Source organism: Stegastes partitus, unplaced genomic scaffold (genome assembly GCF_000690725.1).
Source record: "Stegastes partitus isolate 25-593 unplaced genomic scaffold, Stegastes_partitus-1.0.2 Scaffold1846, whole genome shotgun sequence".
NCBI classification, from domain to species: Eukaryota; Metazoa; Chordata; class Actinopteri; family Pomacentridae; genus Stegastes; species Stegastes partitus.
Window position 1 is genome coordinate 50,498 of NW_007579577.1, and position 23,713 is coordinate 74,210.

General features: G+C 38.4%; 1 protein-coding gene across 1 annotated transcript in view; it reads left to right on the plus strand.

The window, feature by feature from the left end:
* Window positions 1-6,665: 6,665 nt before the first annotated feature.
* LOC103372868 (metastasis suppressor protein 1-like) overlaps window positions 6,666-23,713 on the plus strand; it is a gene marked incomplete at its 3' end in the record, with an annotated part of 75,781 nt that continues 58,733 nt past the window's right edge. The window contains exons 1-2 of the mRNA XM_008302628.1: window positions 6,666-7,089; window positions 21,805-21,866. Coding sequence (XP_008300850.1) covers window positions 7,018-7,089; window positions 21,805-21,866 — 134 coding nt within the window. The remainder of the gene's footprint in view (window positions 7,090-21,804; window positions 21,867-23,713) is intronic.

The window sequence follows — 23,713 nt, forward strand, 5'->3', positions numbered from 1 at the left end:
GCACCCAAGCAACTCCCAGTCTTCCCGCCCAAGATGCCCCCCCAGCAAGCACCCAAGCAACTCCCAGTCTTCCCGCCCAAGATGCCCTGGCAGCCTTCCCCACAGCAGCCAGGTGTGTTCCAAGCCAAAGCAGGCATGTGGGACTTCCTTAACTCCAATGGACAGTTCACTGATTCAAACCAACAGACAAATGTCAATCCAAGGAGTTCTGGACCAGGTCCATTCAGAAACTCATTCAGGTGGTAGGAGCAGCTGGTGTTGCGTGACACTCAGCCACAAGTACTCAAACTGCAAGTACCTTTCTGTTCCATTTGATCTCTTCATGGTGCAGCTTCTTTATATTAGGGTGAAAATGTGTTTAGATTTGATCTTTAACTGTTTGAAGTCAAGATAAATGCATTGGAATAAGTGGTGTTTCTGTTCTCAGGTTCTGGACCTTTTGTGGACAGTTGTTTTCTGGCATGGCATTCAACTTTTGTGAAATTCAGTAAAGTTCTTGAAACTGCACTTCTGCCAATGGCTGTCATTTGAAACTCAGTTTGTTGGGATGGGGCTGTACAATGTTGGAATGGAATATTTTGCAGTGTCTTTGAACAGCATTAAATGTTGCAAAAAAACTGAGGTTTTGCACTCTTGGTACCAGAATGACAAACACTGGTAGCTTACAGTTCGGTAATGCTTCTAAAGGGTTAGTGTTGTAATGCTGGGATAGTTGGACAAGGGTGTTGTATAGCATCAAATATGAAGCTAGAACTGTAAAGAACATTTGAGTGGGGGGGACATGGCCGTTTAATGCTTTCTCAGATGCAAAAATAACGGTCCAACAGCTACAAACTCCGACCACATGCTCAACTGGAGATGAAGGCAATTTGCCAAGCAGGTGGTCAGTATCTGGAAAATTAGAGGTTGTGAGTCTGCCAAATTCTGCTCACAGTTCAAGCAGCTGCTGTATTTCTCCAAGAATGCCTTCTATGTTGCTGCTAAACATTACTGGAGATTTGAGGAAACTTGGCACTAATATTTCCAGGGTTGGGGGTTTTATTTCACCCTGTGGTGACTTTTTTTTTTTTTCATGCTCAAAAACTTGAGGCTGCTTCTTCACCACTGGAAATATTCTCCATTTGTCAGCCTAGAGAGTTCTGATCAGACTCTGTATTGTGATTGAGCAAATGACTCTACAAGTACCATGGGCTTGCAGGACAAAATACAAGCTAAAGGAGAGGGAAGACATAAAGTTAGTGGCATGCACTGTAGGCCTACAGCTGCATAACCATAGGATGGTTCAGGGTCACCTGAGCCAGAGTCTAAACAGTAAAGTTATCCAAAAGGAAAGTTTGAAGCCTAATCTTAAAAAATAGTGTCTGCTTCATGAACTCAAACTTGAAGATGTTTCCACACTTAAACAGACGGTTCGCTGAAGAATCTACCTCATGCTCTGCTCTTGGAAACTGTAGGAACCACAAGTCAGCCTGCAGTTAGTAAGCAAAGGTTTCTGTTGGGATTATGTAACTTGAAGACAATATTGCCCCATAATGGAGCTTGTTGATTAAGGGCTTTCTATGTTAGTATGTTTATGCTGTGTCAAGCTGATGTCTTCATCTGTAATGTTAAAAACGGAACAAATTTTAACTAATATTTTGGATAATTTATTATTTGCTTGCTCCATGTTTTCTAATCTACAGATAATTAGTGAAATCTAATAAAAGGTAGTTAATTTACATGTTAACCATAATAAAACTAAAAGCTGGAAAACTGTAAACTGTCTTTTTTATGAATTACACATTTTTTCTGGCAATTGTTTAGGTGTATTTAAATGACCAAAAAATGTCTCATTTAATTATTTTACAAATATTTGCTGTTTGAAGAAAACATATGACCATTAAGGACTGAAAAATGGAGTAAGAAAAAAGATTTTTTTTAAAAAATAAATAAAATTAAACCGTTATAATTACAGGAAAAAAAATGTATAGGTTGATTGTTTAAAAAATACAAATAAAAAATTGTGAAATTGTGCATAATGTTCAAAACAAAAATCTTTGTTTCACTTTTTTTTCTATTTTACAATGTATGACCATAAAATCAGTTTTGTCAGCTAAAATCATTTTTTAATCTTTAAAAAAATTCATTTGTAAGGTCTTCACCTTACTATGTGAAGTACTATGAGATGAAATGAAATGAAATGAATGAAAAATACTTTATTCATCCCAGAAGGGAAATTCAATCCTGTAAAAACTCACCTTTCTTTTTTTTTTTCTTCTTTTTTTTCTTTTTTAAATCAATATAACATATATTATATACAAGAATAATAATCATTCAGTCAGTTGGATGGAGATGACATATATCATGACTTTGTGCTATATAAATAAAATCAAAGAATTAAATTACTAAAATATATATTTTTAAAAAATGTTTTGCCTTCATTGTCACTGTTTTTTGGTGCAACAATACTTTATTGGGTTTTTTTGGGGCACATTTGCTGCTAGAGTTTCACTGCTTTTTTGACAGATTTTGCTTTTTGTGTGTTTTGTTTTTTTTTACAGTGTGCGTGTTGAGGCACACATATCAGATAAGAACTACAACTGAGGAAGCACCCGGTTCATGATGATATTCATAATGCATCTTTAGACATGCACAGAGTCTCCATGTTCTTTCCTCCCACTCCTCGTCTCCTTCTTCCCTGTCTCCTCTCTCTGATAGCTGTTATTAGTTTGGTCCTCTCCTGTTTTGGGGCGAGATAATCACACAGCGCTGGTTTCTGGACGCTGAATATCGGTGTGTGTCTGTGTGCGTTATGTGTGCGTTGCTGCTCCCTGTCATTAGGCAGCGAGTCTCTGTGGTTAAGATGACACAGCTTTGACTGTTTGAAGCGCTGCCAGCTTCACCATCTGATCCCAGATCTGCCTCCAGCCCTCAGAGCTGCAGCTCAGCGTTGGTTTTCCCTCTCAGCTGTCAGAGTGGAAGCTCTGTGGCACGTAGTTGTCCATCACCGATTTTCAGGTCCACAGTTAAGATCTAAAAGTAAAAGAAATGTCGTGGTCCCAATGAAACAACTTTTTAATCTCATTTCTATGTGATGTTTCTGTATCTCTTTGTAGTGTGTTTTTGTGGTCATTTCACTCCTTGTTGTGGTTGTTCAACATCTTCTTTGTGTCTTTTTATGGTCTTTGCTTTGAAGCTTGTAGTCATTCTATGTCTTCTTATGATTGCTGGTCATTTGTTTCTCTGGAATCTTTTTTTGCATCTCTTTGTGATAGTTTGATATCTCTAGTAGTCATTTTTAACTCTTTGTGGTCATTTTACACCACCTTCTCGTTCTTTGTAGTTCCTTTGGTGGGTTTGTGGTCATTTAATGTCTCTTTGTGCATTTTTACATCTGCTGTGGTCCTTTTTTTTATAATGATTTTATGGCTCATTTTGTATCTTTATGGAGTTTTGTGTCTTCGTAATTATTTTGTGTTTTTTGTGGTCGTTCGACAGCTTGTTGTGGTTGTTCTACATCTCTTTGTGGTCACTTTGCACAACTTTACATGTTGTTGTGGTCCTTTTGTGTTTTTTGATGTGTCTTTCTGGTTGTTTTATTTCTCTTTGCAGTTGTTTATCATCTCTTTGTGGTAGTTTTGTGTCTCCTAGCAGTCATTTTGTGTCTCTTTGTGATTATTTAACTCCTTGTTGTGGTTGTTTAACATCTCTTTGTGGTCATTTTGTGGCTTTTTATGGTCTCTGCAGTTACTTTGGGGCTCTTTGTGGTTCTTTATGTCTCTTGTAGTCGTTCTTATGATTGCTGGTCACTTGTTTCACTTCGCAGTTGTTTTATTTGTCATCTCTTTGTGGTAGTTTTGTATATTTTAGAAATCATTTTTATCTCTTTGTGGTCATTAGACACCTTCTCTTGGTTGTTATAAATCTTTTGTATGGTCTTTGCAGTTCCTTTGGGTGTTTTTGCATTAATTTAATGTGTCTTTGTGGTCACTTTGTGTATCTTTACGCCTGTTGTGATCCTTTTCATAATAGTTTTGTCTCATTTTGGTTGTTTTGCATGTCTTTGTAGCCACATTGTGTGTTTTTGTGGACATTTTACAGTTGCACTGGAGCTCTTTGTTGTGATTTATTCATCTTTGTGGCAATCAGGTTGTTCTACATCTCTTTGCGGTCCCTTTGCACATCTTTACGCATTGTTGTGGTCTATTTGTGTTTATTTAGTTTGATGTCTCATTTTCTCATGTCGTCTTCTGTCTTATCATTTAATGTGTCTTTCCAGTTGTTGTTTTTTTTCTCTTTGCAGTTGTTTTGCATCTCTTTGTGGCTTTTTGTGTCTCTTAGTAGTCGTTTTGTGTCTCTTTGTGGTCATTTCACTGCTTGTTTTGGTTGTTTACCATCTCTTTGAGGTCACTTTGTGTCTTTTTGTGGTCTTTTCAGTTGCTTTGGGGCTCTTGATGGTCATTTAATGTCTCTTTGTATATCTTTATGCTTTTGTTGTGGTTTTCATGTCTCTTTGTCGTCGTTTCTGTGTTTTATACCAGCAGAATCCTCAATCTTGGATTCCATTCAGTGGTTTCTCATAAAAAGTTTCAAAATCCCTGTCCTTTCTGTTTTGTGGCTGACATGAAGGTCAGCAATGAGAATTCACGCTTGAAGCTCACGTGAATTCAAAAGCTGACTAATCATCGTTATAAGACACACAAAAGGACGTTTAGAATCGATCTACACCGTCAAATCTGACCGTGTGTTATCATCAGGTCAAACCCGGTTTCACAGAGATGTAATGTAACAGCCTTGTTACGTTTCTGGTCACCTGATATCCTGGAAAATGAGCAGATTTTACTGAAGAAAAGCTTCCCAGTCCTCTCAGACTGAGCCTCACAGTGTCACTGAGGCTACGGCCTTTATCAGTTCATGATTTAGTTTCACAGCTTTCACATTTCTCAGGAGGGAAACGATAAAATAAGAGATTCTACTGTCTTTCTTCATAAATGTCATGCTCTTGTTGAAAGGGCTGCATGTGGATGCGAACCACATGATCAGGCAGAGATCAGGAAATGTCCTCATTTATCCTAAACGAATTGAAGAATGCAGCTTCTATTTTCATCCTCATTTGTCCTTTTATTATCTTTTTCTCCTCCATCTCTTTGTGCTTCATCATCCACGATTTGATCTCTTTCAAATAGTTCCATGAAATACTCACTAGGTGGCGATGTAGTTTTAGATATCTGCATGATCAGAGGCTCTCTTTTCTGACAGACAAATTATCAGTTTACAGCAAAGAAATGATGTGAAAATACTCTGTGAAGCTCTTTAATGTCGGCAGCTGGCTCATTTTAAACTTCAGAGAACACACTGAGGGACCAGACTCACTTTCAGCGGTAGTGCGGCGATTATAAAAGCAGACACACTTCCAATCAAATAGCAATTAAAGAAAAAAAGGGGAAAAAATAGAAACAACAAAACCAAAAATTAAACACTAAAAAAACAAAATAATAATAATCCCACTAAAAGAAATAATTAAATATGTTTAATGTTGTAGGCCTGAATTTAGAAGATTTCTAATCTTGCTTTAAATGATAAAAATAATGTTGATTTTTTTTTAACCTTTAAAAAAACAAACAAACAAAAAATTCCGTTTACTTCGGATAAATTTTTTTATTTCATGTTTTACAAGATTGTTTAATTTCTTATTCATTATAATTTGAGCAAAATGTGTCTTTTATCTGCTTTTCTGAGTGCTTTCTTGCAGTAAACTTGAATGTAGAATATTTCTGGCTTTATTAGCTGATAGACTATCAGTTAGCTGACTTTAAATGATAAAACAAGCTTGACTAAATCGTGATTTTATGGTTTTAGATTTTTTACCAATCATTAAGTAGTTTGGTTCCAACATAACAGATGACCAAAGTTTGGCCTGTTTCTAATCAAAAATGCACAAAAAAGTGTAAAAAAAAAAAGTAAGCTAAGATAGGACATACCAGACTAAACTGAAATTTAATTTAATTTAATTTAATGAAGTGTATTTGATTGACTTTGTGTGTCTTTTACGATACTATTTAATTTCCTATTAATTATAATTTGAATAATATGATGATGTTCATAATGAATGTGTCACTTAGTCTTTTTTCTTCTGTTGACTAAAATTTAGAAGATTGAAGTAGAACAGCCAATAAACTGTCAATATATTGGAAAATAAACAACAAAATAATAATTTTACCTTTTTAGATGTTATGGCTTTACTGGTTTCACAGAGTTTATTTTTTTAATGTATTTTTTAAGTGTCTTATTATTCTAGAATGTAGTTGTATTTATTGTGTGTGTGTGTGTTTTAAAATGACGTGTATTATTAATAATAATTTAAGCAAAATGTGTCACTTTGTGTTTTCTCTTCTTAGTTTATAATGACTTGTCTCCATTTTTTAAAAATATCTTTAACTTCCATTTTGTTGACCTTCAGGAATGCTCTTTTGTTTTTAGTGTGAATTTTGCTGTTATTTTACTTCCTGCTGTTTTCACATCCATCCCTGTATTTCCTGCTCTGACCTCCTCCCTCCCAGACAACACCCCTCCGTCTCTCCATTAAGAAAAAAAGCCTCCCTCGGCTGTGGGCGTGGCCTCACCGACGCGCGCTCCCCCCCCCTCTCCACCTTCCAGGCGCGCTCCCGCCGCTGCTCTCCGTCCGTGGTGCCAGCAGAGGAGCAGCTCGGTGCGTAAAGTTGATCCTCTCCGGCGGCGTCGTGCTGTTTTTTCCTCCGCGTCCTCTCCGCTCCAACATGCCTCTCCTCCGGCTGCAGACATGGACTCTATCCGCTCCGAGTGGACACTAACCGGCTGCGCTGCTGCTCCTGTCCGCCCTCTGCGCTCCATAAGCCGGGGAAACCCTGCAGCGCGTCTCTGAGCCTTTTTCTTTAAAACAAAAAAAACGACAGCACCCAACACCACACCTTGTTACCTTTCCGTTTCCTGACGCTTCATTTATGGACTACAGAAGCTCCGAGTGAGGAGAGTCTGTACTGAACGTTCACACAGCCGAGGATGGAGACGGTGATGGAGAGGGAGTGCAGCGCGCTGGGGGGGCTTTTCCAGACCGTCATCGGAGACATGAAGGTAAAAACCAGTCATCACTTCATCTGATTTCAAAAATGTGCACATGAAATATCGACATCGCCCTGCAACAGATCCTGCTGCAGGCTTCCAGATCTGCAGACCCTGTTGCACAAAAAGAAAGACAAAACGCAGCAGCAGTCGTTCAGCTTGTCGCTTTATTGGAGATTTGCAGGCGACATCATTAATTTGCTAATTATCCAGGAAGGGGGGGAAGGGATGTGTTCAGGCTCTGGTGGCTTAATTTCCAGGATCCTGCAGATTTCTCCTTAAAAAAAAGAAAGGTAGCCTGTAAAACTGCAGGCTGCTGCAGGGCTCAGTGACAGTGTTGCAGTGACACTGAAAGCACAGATCAATCACAGAAACACTGAGTCTATGAGAGGAGTGCTAATGAGGAGGCAATCAGGGTTTTCCTTACACATCTTGGCTGCCTATAATAGACAGAAATCTGATATTAACCTCTTAGAAAATGCATGAAATCATAGAGTAGTAACTTTACATGTCACTAAATTCAAAATCTTTTCCCTCAAAAACATCAAAGCAATCACTTTTATTCTGCAAAAGGTGCAAATTCCTTTTGTAATGTCAAGTAAAAGATGCCAGTATTGTTCATTGTAGCTTCTTAAATATGAGAATTTGCTCTTCGTGTAAATTTTAAAATTGTGTTAAAGTGAATATTTTGGATCCTAGTTGATAAAACAAGCAATTTGTAGATTTTGGGAGATTGTGACTGACATTTTCTACCATTTCTCTGAGGGCCAAAAAAATGTAACATTAGCTAAAAGCAGCCGCAAATGTACACTTTGAATATCAGATGTAGACATGAGACGAGTAATTTGGTTGTCATTTGGTGTTTTGTTCTGAAATTTCAGTGGATTTCTGGTGTTTGTAGGCGACAGTGACCTCTGGTTAGTTTGGGTCACTTTTGTAACTGGCAGCTTTGTGTTCCACAAGCATTTACCACACCAACTATTACATCGAATAAGTAAATAAAAATGAATAAAGACAGCATTTTATAGCCAGCACCCTGCTGTGTTTATCCATCTCTGCTGCTGTTGGGTCGCTTTTGTTTTAAACCTTCTGAGAAAAGCAACTGTTCGGAGCACAAAAATTAACCAAAAACGTTGGTTGTGCAGACAGTGTGTGACCTGCATCTGCTTTTAAATCTGTTGATTGCAGAACCTCGACCGCAGCTCACAATCTGTAACTCTGCAGACTAATGACAGGAATGACAGACCCGACATATCGCATCTGTTTATCGATGATTAGATTTTATTAAAGGTAAAATAAAATCAACAGGGTGGGGCTCAGTACAAATAAGCTAATAAGCGGAATAAGTTTAATTAATGGAACTACATGACAGTCAATGGAAAGCGATGGTACCTGACAGATGGCAAACTGGGCAGTGACAGTCAGTGTTACAGACAGCTGCTGCTATGAACACAATGAAACATGAGCCTTTTTTTGCTCGTATTACATTTTTACTCACTGTGGGCTCATTTTTCACTGCAGTATAAAATCCTGCACCTCCATGGAAACAGAACAACCATGACTAGAAGCAGAACTGTGCCTGTGCAGTATAATAATGTTAAAATAGCTTGAATAAATTTTAAACAGAACAAAATAAATTCTGTATTTATTTATCAAAAATTGGTTTTAAAAACAACAAACAGGAATCAATATTTTTTCAAGTGCTCACAGACATATATATATATGTGTATATATATGCTTACATTTTAAAGTAGTTTCCACACTTGTCTTCTCTCTGCTCCGTGGAAACACAGCCTGCAGTTCAGCTGAAAAGTTTCTGAATTTTTGTCTTGTGGCTGCTGGTCACCGCTGAGTCACTAATGGCTTCACAGTTGTAGTAAATAGTGCAGAATTCTTAGTTTTTTACAGAATCTGGTGACTGCAAAGGGTTCACTTTTGGTCAAACATTAACTGAGACACGTAGGAAAAAACATGAATCTAAAATATGATTTTAGGCTGAGGGCTGGCACAGATGTGATGTTCAAGGACTGTTTTAAAACTGAAAATTTACTCAATATACATGTTAAATGGTGTAAATTAGATTTTTATTAATTTACTTTGTTAAAAATACATTAAAAACAGCCTTTTGCTCTATAGTTTAATGACCATTTCAGGTGAAGAATATAAATCTTGATTTGCTGTTGAGTCAGACTCCTGAGTTCGACTCAGCAGGAGGTGATGCAGCTTTTCATGGTCCCTGGTGGATAAAACAAACATCTGCAGTTTGTTCTGCTTTGAAACCGAGTGTGATGAAGTAGTGAGCGTGTGAAGGCATCAGATGCAGGTGAGTCAGTCTCAGATCAGGGTTTTGTCCGTGCAGGTTCATATCTGCTGAAGCTGCAGCGTCCACACAAAGCCAGTGCTGGGGGAGGGGCCTCACACACCTGTTTCCATGGTGACATAATAACAGACAGGTGGTTTCTAACAGGTGCAGTTGTTGCTTCACAGGAGGAGGTCTGGAAAATCAGCCACACCCGCTACTTGTCTTCTTTCTATCTGTTTCTTCTTGTCTTCCTCGTCTTTCCTCTACTCGTTTCCCATTATTTACTTCTCCACCGCCTTTTCCTTTATTTTTTTTATATCGCCGCCTCTCTTTTTTTTCTTGTCTATTTGCCACTTCTTATTCCTCTTTTCCTCTTTCATCTGTCTAACCATTGTTTTCCTCATCTTCCGCCATCACTGTAACAAAAGTAAGTAAAATAAAACTGTAAAAATCTGGCAGCAAGGAAGCCAGAAAAATAACAACTACTATAGCTGGTTTGTATAATGACTCATCTTAAAAGTGAATCATTTACCAGACACACACTGTAAAAAATCTAAATACTATTTGTAAAATACAGACTTTTAAGATGCCTGTTATTTACAGTTTGGCCCTGTTTTTTGTTTGTTTGTTTGTTTTGATTTATTACATTGAACAAGCAAACTAATAAACTTTTCTGTGATTTTTATTGGATAATATCTGTATTTTATTTTATTTTTTAAACAAACTGGAATTATATGCAGTAAAAAAAAATCAATAAAAGGAGTTGGAAGCGAACAAATGACCATTTATAAACTAAAAAATGTTTATTGTGGAACTTATTGAAAGTTTGGCCTATTTTTGTTTTTTTTTCAACATTTTTTTTTATGTGATTTTACTTATTTTTAATTTAACAAAACAGGGTAAATATGTGCAATGAAAGAAAATTGTGAAAAAAAAAATACTGTGTCCTACTTTGAGCTCTTCACTATTCCATATTTTTCCTCTTCTGCCTCTTCCTCTTGTCTTTCACTGACCTTCATCTCCTTGTCAATATTTTTTTTTTGTTCTTCTTTTTCCTCCCCTGCCTCCTCATTCTCCCTCCCTCCCTCTGCTTTCCTTCATTTCAGACATCTTCCCTAAATCAGCTGAACTTGTGCTGGAACAGATGCGTTTGGTTTTGCAACAAGCTTGTGCGCTCAGATCTGCAAAGGAGGACTTAAATTGGGAAAAACGCTTCAATACTGTGGTTAAATGTGGCTGTGAAGGTTCATATCTGCTGCCTCGACCTGCTTATTTCATTGGCTGCTGCAGATTTGAGGTGGTTGTGCTTCAGTGGTGTCTTGGTTATTGTTCCCTGTGATTCAGTTTGTTATGTATGAGGCGTTTTTTTATGCAGTAATAATGGATAGATGAGGAGAAGGGCTTGTCTTAATTCTTAGCAGCCAGCGCTGTGCTGTATTTGTACTGCTTGGTGGGAAGTCACCTCTCATGAAGTCACTGTTGAAGCAGTTTGTTTTTCATACGTCAGAATCACTGATTCTAACTTCTTCTCAGGTTTGTTGATTAAAGAGTCTAAGACAGATTACATGTTGGTCCTCAGCCAATCACAGCCTATCGTCTTACACGACCTGAGTGATGTCATCAGGAAGTGGTGCCAGTGAATGACTACCTTAAAAAGCCCATAATATGCTTTTTGGGTTTCTGCTTCCCTTTCAGTGTGTTATTTAGCTGCTTTTTGGTCTGCAAACGTATAGTCCACACCGATGGGAGTCGTTCTGTCCCACAGATGACACTGCTCCTCAAACGCCTTGTATCAATTTGTGTTTCTTTCGTTACACGGTAAAAAAAAACAAAAACAAAAAAAACCACAACTTTTGAAACTGTTTTTATATGTAGTTTCTTTTAAATGAACTATTATTTTACCAATTTTTACTGTTTTTCTAAATTGCAGATAACCAGAAAATAAAACATTAAAAAAACATAAAGCTTACCAGTTTAAAAAAAGAAAAAAAATCTGTATTTTTGCGAATACTAACTCGTTTAGAGCAGGGGTGTCGAACTGCGGTCCTCGAGGGCCGCAATCCTGCATGTTTTAGATGTTTCCATTCTTCCAACACAACTGATTCAAATGATCAGCTCATCATCAAGCTCTGCAGAAGTCTGATAATGATCCTGATCATTTGAATCAGGTGTGTTGGAAGAGGGAAACGTCTAAAACATGCAGGATTGCGGCCCTCGAGGACCAGGATTAGACACCCCTGGTTTAGAGTGTGTACAATGTAAAATGTACTGTTTTACTGTATGTAGTTAAGCAAGAAATGTCATTGCTTTACAGACATTTGCTCTTATTTGAAAAAGAAATTATCTATAGTTGGAAAACTTAACCAAATCTAAGCTTAAAACGAGGATAGTTCATTAAAATCCCTTAACTATGCATATCTCAATTAAAGTTTTGCCAAAATACATCCGTTTGCTTTCACAAGATTCTGTACAAAAAAAAAAAAAAGCATTTCTCGGCACAAGCATGACACCATTAGTGGTTCAGATGTACGCTTGTGACAAAAATTCAGGGACTATTAGGTTGAACTGCAGGCAGCAGAGAGGAGAAAATAACATTCTTCAATAAATTATTGGCCAAAAAGATGCAGTTTGGTTGCACTGTTTCCATAGAGGTACATGACACTATATCGCAGTGAAAAATTGAACCCATAGTTTATAATAATGGGACATAAGACGCCTAAAAACTTTTGGAGTTCAGAAGATTAAACAACAATATCTCCTCTTCAAAACATAAAGGATGTGGTTGTTGTTGTCTTTTACTTTAATCGTATTCAAACAGAGCTATTGCAGATAAATATGTGCATGAAGTTACAGACGTGGTCTTTGAGCCTCACAAGGATTGATATAATACTTTTTAGTTATTTTGACTGATTCTTTTGTGCTCTCATGAGGCCGTATCAAAAATGTTGTCGCTTCCCTTATCAGTGCTTCATAATGCACATAAAAGTAACAGCAACAAGAAAAAAAAAAAATCTTAGTTTCATCTGACTGAAGTATCGAGATGAGATAAAGTGCAGCTCAGTGTAAAGCAGCCTGATGTTTAATTCATACATTCGACTCGCAGACAGTCAGACGCAGGTTTTCCTCTGTTAGCATCAACTTGTGTGGGTGGGGATGTCTTTCACTGTGTCAGCGTGGAGGAGTCTCCAGTCTGCTACTTCTAATCATCTTCCACATGCACACGTCTCGTCGCTGTGTTTGTGTATGCATCAGGTGAACAGCCTCCTCACTTCACCGTCTGCACTTCAGTTTAATTAGACAAAAACAACCAGGAAACGTTACAACCACCGGGTTAACGAAGGCGACGTAAAAATATTAAACGGCCTGTCACGTATAATCCATTTTTTCCTTCAATTCTCACCAGGTTTGGGCATTTAGAGATGAGATGTGCAACAATATTTGCTCCTTTGTTGCACTGCAGGAACATAAGCTCCCATATCCTGGGACTAAAACGTTTAAGAAGCTGTAAGTTCTTGCTTGTTTGGGAACATTTCAGATGGACGGCGTCCAAAAAAGACAAAAACAGGGCTGATGTTAAAGTTGTACGCAGTGTACAACATCTCATCTAAATATTAGACGATTAAAAATTGTATCCCCTTACAGTAACTGCATCACTTTGAACAGTAGAGTATTTGTTTTAAAAGTTCAGAATTACTATATTGAAGATACAGGCCTCACAGTAGGAACTCCTTTCATTACAGAGTTTCAGGTCTTTTATTTTTTTCAATACTTCTCATAAGGATGTTCTGCCATTCTTCAGATGCTATTTTCTCAGCTTTTTTCCCCCTGAAAGAGTTGTTTTGCTCTATATTTTTCTTTAAAATACCTCAAAGGTCTTCCATTGGATTCAAGTCAGTCAACACATTTGACCGGGTCATAGTTTTCATTAGTTTTGGATCATTGTCATGCTGGAATATTCCTCTTCTGCCAAGCTGCTGCAGACTGGGAGTCATCTTGTCAGCCAGTATTTTGGTAAATCCACAGACATTCATGGTGCCTTCTGTAAATATCATCTCCTCACCACATCATCACACTGCCACCTCTGTGCCTCGCTCTCAGGACTATGCATTCACTGTGGTCGTCCTAGTCGGCACTATCAGACCAACAAATTTATCTTATCTTGACCAAAGAGTGTTCTCCAGACATTCATCAGGCTTCTTTTCATGCTCTCTAGCAAAGTTTAATTTGGCTGTTTGGTTCCAAATTGAAAGAAAGGTTGTTTCTTTATAAGGACACCATTTATTAGAGTTGATGTACTGAACTGTCCTTCACTCGGACGAAGCTGTCACAGAAACTTCCATTGATAACCACAGTCTGAAGCAGCTTTCAGATCTGGATTGTACAAGTACTGGACTATCCTTGGAGTCATTTTAGGAGGACGACCACTGTAGCTCTGATCAGTGGTACTATATCTGGTTCTAAACCTCCTGATTACTGTAACAACTGTGTTTCCATTGAGTTTTAGTTGGTTTCTGATCTACCTGTGTCCTTTTCCGTCATTGTGAAGTCTCAAAATTAGATTTTTCATTTTTTTCTTCTGGCAATTCTTTTCCATGTGGAGCCATGATGCCATGCACCATAGACACAGCTTGTAGGTTCAAAACTGAGAAATTCATGGTTCCCACAGCTCATTTTATAGCCATGTCTGTGCAGTTAGTCTGATTTAGAATTCACATATGTACTCAGTTTAGTTTAATTGATCACAGATTTTCTAGTTTGTGTATCACAGGTTGATTTACTTTTGTTGCATTACATTTCTCCCTTGAGGCCTGTACTGTTAATATAGTCTTTCTAAAGGGTTTGTTCTGATGCTCATCAGAGGAAATGTTCTGCTGCTTAATATAGAAATGATACAAATATTGAGAGGTAATGCGGTGTGGAGTCATTAAACATTGAAGCGATGTTTCACAGGGGTTTACTCATTTGTGTTGTAATAGAGAATTTGCTGCTGGGGCAACATGAGAATACATGTACAGCTCTCTGAAGTGGTTGATGTTAAATTCTTGCAGCCCACCAGTTCTGCTGCTCCACTGTAGTTAGAGCCTCATGTAACTCATATGAGATTGACCTCCTGCCCGCGTTTTGATTAGATCGAGTGCACAACATGTGCAGCGTTGCGTCTTTTCCCTTCATTCATTTCCTCACTTCAAAATATACATTTCCTCTGTGGGCGCTGGGCTCAGCATGTTGTACATCCAAACGGTTTTGCGTGCTGTATAAATGTGAAAGTGTCGGGCTGTGTGCAGTTAATCATCTACACATCATTGTGCTGCTTAAATCGAAGCAGACACATTACTGTTGATCCGTTTAAGTGGAACCGATCTGCATGTTTTTCCCTGGAGGAGAAACTGGCTCATCCTCTTATGCTGTGAGCTGCTTTACACTGAGCTTCAGATCTGCTTTTAAACTCGTCTTTTATGGTGTGCTTTTCCTCGTTGAACAGACGCTGAACTGTTGTGGCTTTGGATCAGCGCTTTGACGTCTTTACAATGTTAAAAGCTGGATTAAGCCAATTCTGTATATTAGGGGGCTCAGACAAAGCAAGTGTGTCAGTAAAACATTTCTTCTTCACAGATCCAGCAGATGTAAGGAAGAGTTTCACTGTCATGTTGTTGCTTTTTAATACATTCCTATATTGGCTCTTCTTCTAGCTCTTGTTTGGTCTCCTCCAACTGCTAAAAGAGCTTTTTAGCTGCCGTGTTTCATTTTCTGCAGCAGCTAGTTTGCTGTTTAGTGCTGGGCTGGTTGTGTACGTTCACTCAGCTCGTCTGTGCTTGTCTGGTGGAAACAACGGACTGTGGTTTCATATGGGGACTGGTGAGAGCCGGAAGACTCAAGCTACATCCACATGACATGTTTTTGTATAAAAGCATTTTTTAGGTGGACAAATTCCATCTAGATGACTGTTTTAGCCATCGTCTGTCTAAAAAAAATCTTCTGGGTCTGAAAAGTGCCTGAACCTTCCGAACCCCAAAACCCGACATGACCGTAAAGGCATGGTTTCCTTTTAAAAATTGCCAAAATTGCATTCTTTATCAGTAACAAGCAGTAGAAACAGAAAGAATCAGCAGATTTTCTACTTTTTGACAGTCTTTGAACAACTTCTGAGCACCCTTCTGATAGAAAGGTTAACATAATCTAAGCCTGTAGTCATCAAAATCCTTTATCTTTATTTATTTAAGAATGAAGAAAAAAAAAATGCTCTAATCAGATTCTTTAAAATACAAAAAAATCAGTGCTCTCTACTGCAACCAGGAAGTCATTAATGACTCAGCTGCAAGTAACAATCTCATGACAAAAATTCAGGGACATTTGGGCTGAACTGCAGGCCATGTTTACACCGAGGAGACAGTTATGGTAACAAATTTCAAATAAAAGCAGTAAAATATTTAATATATATAATATTTAATAATGAAAGAAATGTAACTTTATTTTCTTTTTATGATTTATATCATTTTAACTGTGTAAAACCGTTCTTTTAACATCTAGCCATGGTTGTGCTGTTTCCACAGAGGTGCAAGATTTTATATTTCCATGAAGACAACAGTGAGTAAAAATGTGACAATAGCAAAAAACTTGTGCTCTTTCTAACAGCCAGCAAGAAAACAATTCTACTTCTGTCATGATTTGCTACCTCAGTAAACATTTTCCTGATGAGTTTATGGTCTCAATAGCTAGTTTCAAGTCTCCTTCAACATATCATGGTTTTGATCGTGTAAATTACGGCCCCATTTAGAAGCAAATCGATGATAAAGCAGAGTATGTTTTGAGGCAAAGCTACCTTGTGAGGCTTCAAAATGGATGTGCAATAAAAATGTAAATCTTGGGGAAATGCTTTTGTTTATTTTACTTGATTGTTTCAACATTTATCCTTTAGTGTTGAGAAGCTATTAGATGTGGTTTAGAATCACATCAAGCTCAAGACCAAAGAGGTGACACCAGATAGAGAGAAATGGCCGCACCAGAGCCAAAGTAGTTGATTTGTTAATTCAGGAAACAAAATCTTAAGAAAAAGATAGTGATAATCAGGAAAAAAGTTGAAAATTGGATCTGTAAGGCTGATAATCGGTCAACACGTAAATAATAGATTGTTTGAAATGTCATTGTCATTTACAGATACTCTGGCTAACAAATGCTTTGCATGTTCACTGTTACACCTTCATATTTATTTAATTTCGATGCAAATGTCTCTAAACTAGTTTCAAATGAGCAACTTTGCATCTAGCAGTGAGTTCCTGGATAAAAAAAATCAAGGTCATGAGTCACTAAGTTTTCAAATGTAACCACTGGCAAACATTGAGTAAACCCAAACTTCGTATATCTGTACAAAAAGACGCTGTAGCCTATGTTGAACACAGTAACTGTTTACATCCTCTTAATCACATCGTTTCCGCCAAACATCCACAGTTCAAGGCTTCGCTGTGACTCTGTGCGTGTCTAGTTTTAAAGTAATGGCACTGAGCGCATTAGCTGAATGCTAATTACCATTTATCTTAATCACCTCTGGGCTAAAATAATCCTGCTCTCTTTTTGGGGAGGCTGCTGCTGAAATGGATCGTCATGGAAACCTCACGGCCGGAGCTGCAGCATTGACTTTGGTGCTCGGGCCAAATGGGTCACTTTTGTTTAGTCGCTTTGTAGAGCGGTCGGCTGCTGTGAATCTATTCCTGCTCTGTGCTTTGTTGCTACTCTCATGTTTTTATTATCTGATGACAAGTTTTGGGGTTGAAAAGTTGTTACTGAAGTGGGATGCTGATCTACCGACGATCTGTCAATTGTTCCCAAACCACTAAACTAATTAAAAGTGCAGCAGCCTTCTTAACCCGCTGAACTGCAAGGTCTTTTCACATTTTTTCTCACTGTGGCCTCTTTTTTTTCCCCCCCTGCAATCTTAAGTCCTGCACCTCTATGGAAACAGCACAACCATGACTAGAAGTAGAGAGAACTCAAAATGTCTTCTGTGCAATATGATCCAGTTATTATGACATTAATCATAAAATTTAAAAAACAAAGGAGGAGTTTCTTTGATTTATTTTACCTAAAAAAATGGAATCAGCATGTATAACATTTTTCCAAGTGCACATGTGTTACCACTATTGAAGAAAAAATGGTGGTCCTGCATACTATAGATAATTTATGACTTGCATTTTAATTCGTCTCCTCTCTGCTCTGTGTGTACACCGCCTGAAGTTCAAGCAAATTCAGCTGAAAAGTCCTTGAAGTTTTGTCACATGACTGTTGACGAGTCCGTTGTGACTTCCTGGTTGCACCAAGAAGCGCAGAATCTGGTTAGAGCAAGTGTTTTTCAGGTGAATTTTTAAATGAGGCATGTAGATTTAAGCATTTTTTGATGAAATATAACAATTTTAAGCTTAAATTTGGCAAATTTTTGTGACTAAACTGCTCAGCTCAGATGAGTAGTTCATAATCAGCTAGTCCAAAATTCGATGATTCTCTTTGTTTTTCCATCCATCCATACATCCATCCATTATCTATATACCGCTTAATCCTCACTAGGGTCGCGGGGGGCTGGAGCCTATCCCAGCTGGCTAATAAATGGTATAATGTTGGCAATTTGTTAAAGGCAACATGCCTTCCAAACCTGTCGGTGGGATTTGTTGTTCAGATGGTTGAGTCAAATCCCTCCCATTAGCTGAACTAACCTCATGCCTTTTTTACTTGATCTTCTACCAGCCTTATACTCCTCCACTGACAAATCCACAACCCGGTGTCTTGCCCTCTGTTCTAGTCCAGCTGTGGATCTTTCTAGAAAAGATAAACATCAATGTTTAAGCCTAAAACATCTAATAATAATAATAATAATAAAAATGGAATGCACTGTATTGCTTTTAACACCTTAAGTTTAAAAACAGATTTGAGCCATAATTACACAAAGGCAGCGATAGCAAAATTAACACATTTTTGTTGGTTGAAGCCTGTGCAGTCGCTCAGAGAGCCAAACAAACAAAACGGTGGATTCCTGAAGGACCAGCAGGCTGCTGCTGCTGCTGCTGCTGCCGCCTCCGGTTGTTGCCACGGTGACAATTTATGTCCTCAGTGACTGATAGATGCAGCGACCCTGCCCTCGCCTCGGTTTGTCCGATGGAGAGGGAGGGAGGAAGGAAGGAAGGAAGGAAGGGAGGATGTAATGAGATGTGGGTCTATATATGTACAGTGTAACAGAGAGGAGATGATGAATGAGCAGAAAAGAGCTGCAAGAAGAAATGGAAATATGGTTTGTGTGTGTGAGAGACAGAGAAAAAGGGGAAAAACACCCGGGTGTTGAATATGAAAGCAACAAAGAAAGCAAATGTGTGCCACAGAAACATGATTTGTGTGTTTGGGCGAGGATGCGTGCACGTGTGATCCTCCCCTCCCCACAAATCCTTCTCTGTGTGAAGCCCCTCTGCAGCCGCCGCAGCAGCAGCAGCAGCAGCGTTACCATGGCAACGGTAGCCAGGCGATGACGCTGGGCATCACTCTTACAAACAGAGGAAGGCTGAACACACCCAGATTCAGCTGCAACGTTACAGAGCAGCGGCGCTGAAGGGGAGAGGGGGAAAAAAAGGAAAGGGAGGCAACGCCCACAAAGTGCAGCGAAGGAGTGAAGCCCGACAGCTTTCTGCAGGAACACTGAGAGGAAATCTGGCACGATCTGGTTCACATTGATTCAAAATACAGTACTCGTGTATGTATGATATGTACTACTCTGGCTGTGAAAACAGTAAGAAATAAGGGACAAAATCTAAATCTTTTCTGTCCTTTGCTGCGTCGTTAAAATGAGTTAAAGCTGATATGAGGCTTCAACAGCACATTTTAACCCTATTTTCTACCTATAGTTCTGCAGCATTACATTCATGTGGTAACTTTCGTTCATTTGCTGATTCATTTTAACCCTCTGAAGCTCAAAGCCTGTCACTGGGTTCAAAAGGGATGTTTTTTTCCCCAAAAAATCGCCAAAGTGCCATCATTTATCACCCATAAACTGTAAAAACTGAAAAGAAATTATTGGATTTTCAACTTTCCAAACCGTCTTTGCACTGCTAATCTATGACGTGCCCTTCCATCGACAAAATCTAAGCCTAAAATTGTGAGAGTTCATCAAAATTGCTTTATTCTACATGTCTCATTTAAGAATTAATCAAAACTTTACCATTTGTTTGAATCATCCATCCATCCATTATCTATACACCACTTAATCCTCACTAGGGTCGCGTGGGTGGTGGAGTCTATCTCAGCTGATTTAGGGGACACCCTGGACAGGTCACCAGTCTATCACTAGCAACCTTCTTGCTGCAAGGCAATGGTGCTACCAACTGCGCCACCTTGCAGCCCTTGTTTGAACCAGATTATGTAAAAAAGCTAATATTTCTGCACTCCTTAATGCAACCATGAAGCCCAAAATGAAGAGAAAAACTGCATTTATTCAGCTGAACTCCAAAACCCAGTTTGAAGCCATGTTGTTTTCTAAAACAAACAAAAAAAAGACAAAAATTGCCCCAAATTACACCATTTATTAAAGACAGATACTGTTTAAAAAAAATACAAAATTGTCCAATTGTTATTTTTTAGGTTTTTTTTTTTTTTTTTTTTTGGTTCTTTCAGCTTTTTTTCATATATATATATATTTTTAACTACTCTTCCATGACATTAAGTTCCATTAGGAAAAAAAACCCAATCTAAGTTTAAGATTGTGATATTTCATTTAAATCACTTCATTCTATGTTAGAATTATTGAAGAATTCATCAAAAATTCACCATTTGTTCACACCAGATCATGTAAAAAAAGAACTGGCCGCTATGAAGCATGCAAACAAATTTAAAATCTAAGTAGTAAAATATCTATTTTTATCTATTTTTCCATTTTTTTCCCCCAGTACTTGTAACACCAATAGCCAAAACATAATTAAATGCTAATGTATTGCTACAAAATCAAATTTAGGTTAAATGATTCCTGCAGGAAGTTTACAAACTACCCAGCAGTACTGTACGAAGTAATTAAAATTATCTGCAGTGGTGAAATGATGCACACATTAATGCATCAATAATTCTAATCAATTAATATATTAGGACTGTTGTGGCCTCGTTATCAGCTTTGGCTGAATTACAGAATGCAAATTTGCACCCAGCATGGATTCAGTTCTTCACTGTTGCATTGCAAGGGAGTTCCTTCACACCCAGAATGAACAAGAGGATTTATAACCGCAACCACCAACTCTCTTACAGTATGCATGTGGATATTGCATAAAAAATACACTTGTAAACATCTAAATCTGTCCTTTTTATGAGTTTGTGATGATTCATTCATCACTCAAAGCATGGGAACTCATAGCACGTGATACTGGTTAAGTGTTACTTCTGACACTAATAGAATTCAAAGAGTTTGGAGGATGCTGGAATCATGATGGTTCAGGAGCCAAAGCAGTTTTATTTTGGGAACATTAAATTCAGGTTGTGCACAAATGCAAAAGGCTGTTTTACTGGTTGTACTCAAGGATCCCTTATATGAAATGAAAGTTATCTTTATAAAACCAGGTGACCAACATATGTTTCATGCAGAAAACACAAAAGTACATCCGGAATTCTCTGTCTAGACTGCTGTCTCCTATTCTGCTCTTCTGCTGCAGTAAAAACAAAAAAACCCTGCCCCACCCACTCTGCAAACATCAGGGGACTCCTGCTGACATTAGAAGCGTACCCTACTTTTCTTGTGTCTGCGTGTTTGGCTGCAGCGTTTCCCTACTTTCTGAGCATCCAGCATTACCGCAGCGCTGCAGCGTTCGGCTCCTCGGTCCTCGTCTCGTATTAAACCCAGTCAGTGGACCGCTGTGCTAGATTTGCATGCCTGGGGGTGGGGGGGAGCGCTTGATCGGCTTCCCCTAGACGGGCAGGGGCGTGTGGAGGCGTATGGATCAGCAGTATTGATCTGTCTCCTCGTTGTCTGTATAAATGCTGCGTCTGATGCTTAGGATTTATGTGCTTTGAGCCGGAGGAGTCGTGCACAGCAAACTTTCTATGTATATATATTTAGCCTCTGAACAGAAATGCAAAGCTCCAAATCTGAGTGTCTGTTCTGTGAAGGATGACCGTATGATGAGAAACAAGTGTGAAGTGTGATGGAAGATGCTGTTCATGTATTTCCTCGCGACACACTGACCTGATACATTGGATTTTCGTCAGCACCAACACTGACCTTAATAAAGGCAGATCAATCCGCATTGAGTGCAGCTTCTCCGGTCCCAGCAACGTTTGTAAAAAATGTAAAATTAAACCGCATCCAAACCCACATTTTAATGCTGTCTGTGGTTGATTGATTATTGCAGGAAAATGCTGTTTGCATCTGAATTTCATCATTTTTTGTCCTCTTTTTTTTTTTTCTTTTTCAGGGCAGTTACCCTGTCTGGGACGACTTCATCAGCAAGGCCAGCAAACTGCAGTCACAACTTAGGTAACACAACAACACACATATAGACACACATGCAGCGCGGTAGACTGGATGTTATTCTGCGGTGTGGCTCAGGTAGCTGGAGTATAGACCTGAGTCATTTCTGCTCCAAGTGTCTAATGACTGCACCAAATCTGAAAAAGTTAGACTGATGTTACTGAATTGCAAATATACATCCCAGGACTGCACGTGTTGATTATTCTGTCAATTAATTGATTAGTTGTTTGGTCTATAAAATGTCAAAAACTCGTAAAAGATGTCCAAAGATGACAAACGTCTCGTTTTGTCCACAACCCAGAGATGTTCAGTTTACTGTCATACACCAGAAAATAGTCACATTAAAGAAGCCGGAATCAGAGAATTTAGGCTTTTTGTCTTTGAAAAAGTTACTGAAATTGATTTTTTTTTAAAAATAGCTGACAATTACGTTCATAATTGACAACTGTTTAACTTATTGTTGCAACTCTAATAATCAAATATAAAGAGTTTCTGTACATTTATGGGTACATTAACTATCTTTTCTGTATACAGGAATCCTTTATGGCTCTGTTTGTTATCGTTTCCATGGAAACAGCAATACTTATACGTATTACACGCGGATGAAAACACATTCATTTAGCATTTTTGTTGTGAAAACTTTTGGCGTTATGAAATATTTCCTGATTAACAAACAAATCTGTCCCAGATTACAGAACCAGTGATCGTGTCTTTGTTCATTGTCACTAATTGTGTCTAATTTCAGAAATATATTAACAGTATTAAACGTAAATTTAACAACTGTTAACTAAAAAGTAAAAAAGCAAAATATTTAGGTTTTGTCGATATTCACAGCTACAGATTTTTGGTCAGAAATGTCTTTTTTTTTTTTTACAGCCTATTTTTGTCTTGAATTTTAAAATTACAGAAAAAAAAAATAAGAAGGAAAAACGCCATAAAATTTCACCTTTTTCACATTGTATAAAGCTATAGGTGCTGCTTTTACATTTTTCTGCAGCAGTTGTTGCAGCATCCTCTCGTGAAGGTTACATTCAAACACTGTCATTAGCTGCTGTCGCAACACTTTGAAGGCAAACGTGCGCACACAGGTCAAACACAAATACTCACATGTTGAGAGCGTGTATATAATCGGAGCTCATGAAAATCCAATCAGTCTGCTTCATTAAGTGTTTAAATGTCAGACTCGCCTCTCCGTTGTGTCGCTTCGTCCTCGTCGCTCCGGTTCACCGATTCCGAACACACACGGCACGGAAACACACACACACACAACCTACACTTAAACCTGTCTGCATCACCGGCGACACACATCTACTGACACCTTCCAGCCATTAACTGCCCACATACGCTCTGTGTGCACAAACACACACACACACACACACACACACACGCACAACTCAATTAACCTTCTGTGGCTGGCAGAGATTAATGATGCCACCATAAAGTCATTATCAGGGAGACGGATCAGCAGCAGCCTCCAGAGACGCTGCACCGGGCCGGAGGTCAGCAGAGGTCAGAGCTGATTACAAACACCACTTCCTCCTCTGCCTCAACCTCAGTTCGCTCTGCGGCTCCGTCTGGGTGTTTCTGGGTGTTTTAGGCACCGTTTATGTGTTTTGGATTAAAGGACCACAGCAGCGATTTTAGTTTCATAGACGATCAGACACATTTTCAAATTCTTTTCCTGAAACTAACTGCTGATTTCAATCTAGTACGACATGAAAAACAAAATAAAACACAACTTTCAGAGACCTTAAACTTGAAATATATAGCTTACAGAAAACAGAAATTTAACATGAGATGAAATGTGTTCAGTGAGATATTACCATGCTCAACTCCAAGTCTCAAGTGCATTT